General features: G+C 36.2%; 1 protein-coding gene across 1 annotated transcript; it reads right to left on the bottom strand.

Annotated features, from left to right (window-relative positions):
* Nucleotides 1–2,197: 2,197 nt before the first annotated feature.
* On the bottom strand, nt 2,198–6,957 carry LOC110456256. Its single transcript, XM_021506869.1, has one exon. It carries the CDS (start codon nt 5,272–5,274, stop codon nt 3,592–3,594), a length of 1,683 nt encoding a protein of 560 aa, XP_021362544.1. The 5' UTR covers nt 5,275–6,957; the 3' UTR covers nt 2,198–3,591.
* Nucleotides 6,958–8,556: the final 1,599 nt, after the last annotated feature.

The raw sequence follows: 8,556 nt of genomic DNA, 5'->3' as shown, positions 1-8,556 counted from the left end.
TTTCTCCCACACCTGACAGATTTATCTCCCGTTTTGCCGGTGCTAGATTTATCTGTCTCCGCCCTAGGGCTGAGACGGGGGGATTCCCCTATTCATAACAATGGTGTGACGTCACTTCAACAATACAATGACGTCACGTCAACAATCCATCAACGACACGTCAACCCTGAATTTAGCATGTAACGTTGTCATTACATTGTGTATATGATACACATTGGAAGAACAGGGTAAGAGAAAAAGAATCATTCACCCCCTTATGGGTAAGATAGAGGAATCTAAACCCTCGGGAAAAGATTCTTCAGTTGGCAAACACTCGGCAAAGCCTCGTGTTTGGCAACTTAAGAATCCTCCCCCTCGGGTTGAGATTCCCCTATCTCACCCCCAAGGGGGTGAATGATTCTATATATCTCACCCTAGGGTTGAGACAAGCTACACGTGCTCTTTGCACGTTCTCAACAATTGTATGACGTAATAGCAACAATACCATGACGTCACGGTAACAATACCATGACGTCATGTCGACAATTCAATCGCATCATATCAGCATCGTCTTGCATTGTCGAACGGCAATATTAGATAGATAAGAGGGTAAACAGGGTAAGAGAAAAATAATAATTCACCCACTTGGGAGTGAGACAGGGGATCTCAACCCTCGGGGTAAGATCCTTAAGCTGTCAAACACTTGGCAAGCCTCGTGTTAGGCAACTTAAGAATCTTACCCCTCGGGTTGAGATCCCCCTGTCTCACTCCCAAGGGGGTGAAAGATTCTATTAATCTAATGTATATAATAGAGGAGATCTCTGTATATGATATATATAAAAGAATATATCTCCGTATCATATATATATAATAGAAGAGCTCTTCGTTTCCAATGTATATAATATAGAAGATCTCCGTATCTGATATATTTAAAAGAAGAGATATCCGTATCTGATGTATAAAATAGAAGAGATCTCATTATCTGTTTTTTAAAATAGAACAGATCTCGGTATCTGATGTATATATAATAGAAGATATCTCCGTATCTGATATATATATAATGGAAGATATATCCGTATCTTATATATATAATATAGAAGATCTCCGTATCTGATATATATATAATACAAGAGTTCTCCGTATCTGATGTATATCATAGAGAGATCTCCGTATCTAATTAGGGGATAGTACGTTATTTTGAGTGGCTATACTGGCGATTTGAACATGCAATTTGGTTTGAACTCGAGACCGATAGATCGAGAGTTTAAACCAAATTTCATTTCCTTATCGCCAGTATAGACACGAATTCACCTTAACAAATATACTACGCTTATATGTTTAGAAACATTGTAAGTACTGAACTGGCGACGTGTCATTCTGCAACGGACGGACCAATCGGAGAGTCGGTCATTTGGCCCAGCCCATACTGGCGAGCGCTCAATCTGTATGTCTGTGAATGTCCTTATACCAAAGTTTATACGACACATTTGGATTAATATTGACCAATTTCTTACATTTCCATGTCAGTATGCATACCAATCTGTGCTGATCGACAGAATCGGTGATTATTTGTATAGATTTGTGAAGAGTTTTGTGTAAATTCATACTACACGTGTGAAATGTTTCATAAATGGAGGTAAGAATAAGGAATGTTTCTTTTTTTTACTATTTTATTCATTCAACAAATACATTTTATCGGTCGTTTCTGTTCTGTTGTCTGCTAGCCTTATCAGCGGGATTTCGCAAAGAGGCGAGCTTGACGCCATATTGTTTTGGTTAGAAACGGGGCGTGGCTTAAGTGCGATGGGAGGAGCTTAACACGATTGATCATGATTCTATCGCAGATTATATATAATAGAAGAGATCTCGGTTTCTGATATACATAATAGAAGAGATCTCGGTTTCTGATATATATAATAGAAGATATCTCGGTTTCTGATATACATAAAAGAAGAGATCTCGGTTTCTGATATACATAATAGAAGATATCTCGGTTTCTAATATACATAATAGAAGAGATCTCGGTTTCTGATATACATAATAGAAGATATCTCGGTTTCTGATATATATAATAGAAGAGATCTCGGTTTCTGATATACATATTATATGATGGAGGTGATCTCCGTATCTAATATACACATATATATATATATATATATATATATATATATAATAGAAAATATATCCTTATCTGATATATATATGTATGTTAGAAGAACACTAAAGAAAGAGTTGAGTCGACGGAAGCTACTCAGTGCAAATCATTAGTTCTTTTCATCAAACACTTTGAAAATATCACCAAAACAAATAGTAATGTTGTTTACATATTATATTTTGGGCCACATTTACTAAATACAATAACAAATCTAACACTTACTCAATTTTCGCAGACGCAACATGTGAAACGTTCAACATTTATACAACGAGGAAATAACAAATTCGATTTTCGTTCTATGGTCTTTTGGCTGACGTGACAATACATAAATTATAATACAAAACGAAAATTTCATCTGATGTGAAAACAGGACACGTCCACTGTGTCTTAAACGAAATATTATGGCAGTTAGTTTCTAATAATTGTTTTAAACGATCATATAATCAAACCTATTGAAAATTGAATCGAAATCAAATTGCACTTCTTTTGCACGTAATAATATTCAATACTAAAGTTAATGTTTAATTAACGTTTAAGATCCTGTTTTTTTCAAAACCCGGTAAGCATAACGAGATAAATGTAGAACAGTGGGCTTTTATTTTTTTCTGAAAATGAACAATATTTCTTTATTATCAGCAAGTGGCTGATCACTTTTAATCTGTATAAACGAATTTGTTTATTTATCAATTTATAATTTTTGAATTCAATATATTTAACAAAAATCGAATGAAAATTTGAGAACAAGTTCCTGTCAAGCTAATCAAGGTCTGAACAGCCAAGATGGAGTATACATATATAGAATAAACAATCTAACTAATTGATAGATACATGTAAAACAAATCAGTGTTGATTTCAATGATAAAACATCGATTTTTGCAAAGATTCAATGAAATCTGCTGCAAAGGATCGAGTTGTACATCTGTACAATAACTACTGTAAAACACTCTTGTTTCGCGCATACATATTTTTGATAAACTTCATACGCAGAATCTATCGCAAATTAATTGATCCCCAAATACTATGATTGTTTTGAATAAAAGGTTGTATTTGTCAATTTCGTTCCAGAATTTCAATCGCTGCAATGTTTGAAACAAAATCGAAAAAATACGAAAATATGTATTTGCGAAATTTAGGCGACTTACAGTATTTTGTGTACAGTTCAATAGACTAATCACTAGGCATATTATCCTGGTGCTATCACAGTTTTCGTGGCTGAAACCTTTATATAACGTATTACAGAATAGTTATTGTACACGTATCACAGTTATAAGGGAGGCTGGCCACTTTATTTAAAATCAACGCGGGATATCGAAGACAATTTCCATTGGGTTAAATACTATTCCTTCCGATTTCAATCAAATGAACTATATATTTTACATTCGCATCACGTCTCCAACATTCTCACAGTGTTTCAGTAAAACGTCCAACAATTATCATGTATTCATTATTACAACAAACTACCTTGGCGTGTGTCTGGCCAGCCATTCCTGACATTTTTGCACCGCCCTATTTCGAATATCTGGCGGAGGCGTTTCCGATTCGCGTTCTTCTAGCACCATCATGTCTTTGTACCTGATATCAAATCCAGGCGGAGTAATTTCGAAGGTAGTCTCACGTTTTGGAGCAACACTGTACCTTCCAATACCAGGAAGTGTATACTGTAGAGTTTTCAGATGCTGCAGAGTCACATATTTCCCATCGGCAATATTCGGTAATTTTGTTCTATTGGCCAACACAGTAAAAGCGTGCTTCCTGTTACCAACCGAGATATCAGAATCACTGTAAGCCTGCTCATAGTCCGGTATTACATTCATGTCTGTGAACATTTTGTTATAATCCTCACCGTTATACAATCTATCCACAGCCTTATCTTGTGCTGTTTTTCTTTCGTTATTCTGCACAACAACTTCAGCTTGTTTTTCGCTATCTGCCTCCTTACTACTCGACGACCCCCCGTCACATCCAGATAAATTCTGGCTTGTACTATTTCGTTTTTGTTGTTGTTGCTGGTGCTTTTTCGAAGGTTTCTTTTCTTTTAGAATCTCTGTCCTTGCATGTTGCGCTTCCATTGACATTCGGGAAAACATATTTGAGTTTCTCTGACCCTTATACGATTTCTTAAAGCTTTTGCGTCTGACGTGCGTTCCCCTATCTGTCTGAGGCTGAGGAGCAGCCTGTACGTGTTCCATTGTTGTAGGGCATGATTTACTTGTTTTATGTGTCTGAATACTTCGGCGACTTGTCGATGTTTGAGGGATTTGTTCCCTTCTGATAAACTGTTCGGACTTGTTCTGATAATGTTTGCCAAGCTGGGTGATAAAGTGCTTCCTTGGTTCACCTTTCACTGGTGATACTTTATTAGTGTCCCGTAAGCTCGACCTGGACCTGTAATCTAGGTTTTTTTCCTTCGATGAACAATCTTGGTCGATCAATAACGTACTTTCTTTAGAGTTAAAAACCTGTTCTTCCTCGAAATGTTTTACATCGTTCGTATCCTTTTCAATTTCATCCTCATCTTCATCGGAAGACACACTTACCACGTGCCCTAAACCTAACACATACCCGATGTTGTCTTCGTCGCAGTCTACACGTGAACTGTTTGAATCACACTCTTCCTTATCAATATCATCACACAAATCAATCACATCATCGTTAAATTTCACGTCAGTTTTATCAATGTCAATCTCATTTACATTGGCGAATTCTAAGTCTTCCTGTTTTGCTGGAGCAAACCCGACGCCCTGTTTTTGTGAATTGTCCTGAGTTCCACCTGTCACGACATCAGTCACCGAAGTCCTTGTTCTGCTTACTCCTCGTTCTAGAGACGAAGCAACTCTTCGATATTGCAGTTGTGTTGTACTAAATCTGCCAGGGGAGCTTTCCCTTGGTTTTGCAAGTGAAGCTTTGGGCAAAGTTTTCTCCTGAATACTATTACGTCCTAAAGATGAATTGTAGATATTTGACATAGCAGTCGTGCTGCGAGCTATTTTCATGTGAATCCTTTGGTATTTTTCTTCCAGTGAGCGCATCCATTGTGGATATATGACTCCACCGTTATACTGGCTTCTTGTGGTGTGAATTGGTCTCCCTATGGACGTACCGGAGGTCTGTTTTGATCTCATAATGGTAGAAGTTGTCATTCGTCCAATAAAATAGTATTATTCACATGTATATTGAATAGTATAGACAAGTACGCCTTGCTACAAACAATCAGTCAAACATATTAAATACCATTGTTGATCAATTCTGTACCAGTACACATGGCTTTGTACCTGGGATTTCTAAACACGAATAGAAATATTGCCTCAACATGAACAAACGTCTTCGTGCATTGACGACTTTGGACACACAAACATCACACCTGTCCAATTTACAGGTATGAATGACATGGAGCCTTACCTTGTTCAATCAAACAGGTGTATAGAAAGATCCGGAAATTTAAACATCCAATGAAAGTCAATAAAAACCAAAATTAGAAAATACTTTCACTTCGATGGTAGTGGTGAATAGTTCACGGTATTTACATCCAGTTCCGGTTGATGTGATTGTCCGTTGATTTCACTATTCGGTAAACACCAATCTAGCCAACAATAAGTTTCAACGATCATTAAATCGACAACCTGAAGTACAGCGCAGTTTATCCGTCGACTTTACTGTTTAAACAACCAGGGAAGCGTCGAAAACCTTCCAGGAGAGAAAATATAATCTATTTCTATGACTAGCGGTGAAATTGACATAGCAAATCAATTTCGAATTCCAGTATAGTTTTATGTCTGCTTATATGCTTGTTTTGTCGTTTAAATATCCAGATTTGTCCACATATGATCCATACATAAAGAAATAATAGCATGACATATATCTACTCCCTTCGAGGCCTGTGTACTTCCACAACTTACACTAGAGTGTAGCTTAATTCGTCCATAGCTTTCATAGGCCGATGTAAGACTGCCGGGGTGTGTACAACTGAATACCGTAGTCTTTAAATCCGTTTTAAATATGACAAAGCAAGTGGATTTTAAAAGACCTCGTATGGATATGTCGAACAGTAATCCTGTATTTTCTGATAATCCCCTGTAGTTAAGGTGCTTGCTTGTAAAGCTCACACACGCTTGTAAATACAAACATTCCTCCCACAAGCTGGTCACATTTGATATGAATGTCAATTTAGTCGAAAGTCAAATTGGTTTCTGTACATATATAAACACTGCAACCAGCTCTGTGAATTAGTCAAAACTGAAATGGAAGTGTCTCAGAAATCCCTCTCATGGTCCGAATGGCAGCAGACGAATACATAATTGATATTATTTCCACCCATTTAAACTTTAATGGGTAGCACAGTTATCTCCATAGAACTATCAAATTTGATCTTCCAATCGGATGTGTAAGAGACAACTAGACATGTCCATAGTGTCGATAACGGGGAGCTTTTAGAGCTGCCTGACCCGTGAAGAATGCTCAGGTGTCTTTGCATTATTTTACGTGTGTCAATCACGCTAGTAGCAGTAGTCCAGGTAGAAAATGTATATATACACACAAGGATCTAGTCACGTATATACAGGTATAGACAGAGTTTCTTATTAATTCTTGGTAGTTTCTTAGTATATATAGATATTCAGTTTATATATATGTTGGTGTGCAGACAATCTTACATAGGTGCAACTTCGGAAGGTATACCCTGCATAATACATAAGTTGGTTGACATGAGTAGAAATCGTTAAATTGCAAGTCTTTAATCAACAGTCCTCTCCAAACTCGGAGTGTAGAAGTTACTGGTAGGCGCCAAAGTAAACACGGCCGCTCTGCCGGAGGTGCTAGCCAAACATTCCGTATATCCCTTTCCATTGTGTGAGCACTTTTCAAAAGCACGTGATGTGTATTGAACGCCTTACCTGGCGTTGTATAAGGTAGATGTTTTATTTACAGGTGATCGTACACACATCCCATAAAAATAAAGGTAACTTAATACCACAGGTAAAAATGTTTCACATTAGGAATTTAGCTACAAGTGAAAATATTTAAATTTTATCTTATCAGGTTTAAAAACATACAGTTTATTTTCGGCATTAACGTCCACAAAAGACCAATTTAAATGTTATCTTCATGAGTATGAAGGTGTTTAGTTTACGTACAGAAGCGGAAGGGGAGAATTATAAAAGAACTGAATTAATAGTAAGGCTAGTTTTCTTACCGAAGAAAAAAATCAATGGCTCTAGAAGTGAAAATTGAAATTAAAGCTCAAACAAGTGTACATTAATCCAGCCACGTTATAGACACTGGACATTCATATTATCTATAATGTTATAGACACTGGACATTTATATTATTTATAACGTTATAGACACTGAACATTCATATTATCTATAACGTTATAGACACCGGACATTTATATTATCTATAACGTTATAGACACTGGACATTCATATTATCTATAACGTTATAGACTGGACATTCACACTATCAATGACGTTATAGACACTGGACATTTACAGTATCAATGACGTAATAGACACTGGATATTCACACTATCAATGACGTTATAGACACTGGACATTTATACTATCTATGACGTTATAGACACTGGGTATTTATATTATCTATGACGTTATAGACACTGGACATTCATATTATCTTTGACGTTATAGACACTGGACATTCATATTATCTATAACGTTATAGACACTGGACATTTATACGGTTAATGACGTAATAGACACTGGACATTCCTATCATCTATAACGTTATAGACACTGGACATTGATAGTATTTTTAACGTTATAGACACCGGACATTCATATTATCTATAACGTTATAGACACTGGACATGCATATTATCTATGACGTTATAGACACTGGACACTCATATTATCTATAACGTTATAGACACTGGACATTTATACGGTTAATGACGTAATAGACACTGGACATTCCTATCATCTATAACGTTATAGACACTGGACATTGATAGTATTTTTAACGTTATAGACACCGGACATTCATATTATCTATAACGTTATAGACACCGGACATTTATATTATCTATAACGTTATAGACACTGGACATTTATACGGTTAATGACGTAATAGACACTGGACATTCCTATCATCTATAACGTTATAGACACTGGACATTGATAGTATTTTTAACGTTATAGACACCGGACATTCATATTATCTATAACGTTATAGACTGGACATTCACACTATCAATGACGTTATAGACCCTGGACATTTATACTATCTATGACGTTATAGACACTGGATATTTATACTATCGATGACGTTATAGACACTGAACATTTATATTATCTGTAACGTATTAGACACTGAACATTCATATTGTCTATGACGTTATAGACACTGGACATTCATATTATCTATAACGTTATAAACACTGGACATTCATATTATCTATAACGTTATAG

This window comes from Mizuhopecten yessoensis, unplaced genomic scaffold (assembly GCF_002113885.1).
Source record: "Mizuhopecten yessoensis strain PY_sf001 unplaced genomic scaffold, ASM211388v2 scaffold8583, whole genome shotgun sequence".
NCBI lineage: Eukaryota > Metazoa > Mollusca > Bivalvia > Pectinida > Pectinidae > Mizuhopecten > Mizuhopecten yessoensis.
Note: the sequence above shows the minus strand (reverse complement) of the source record. Positions and strands in the feature narration are given on the sequence as shown.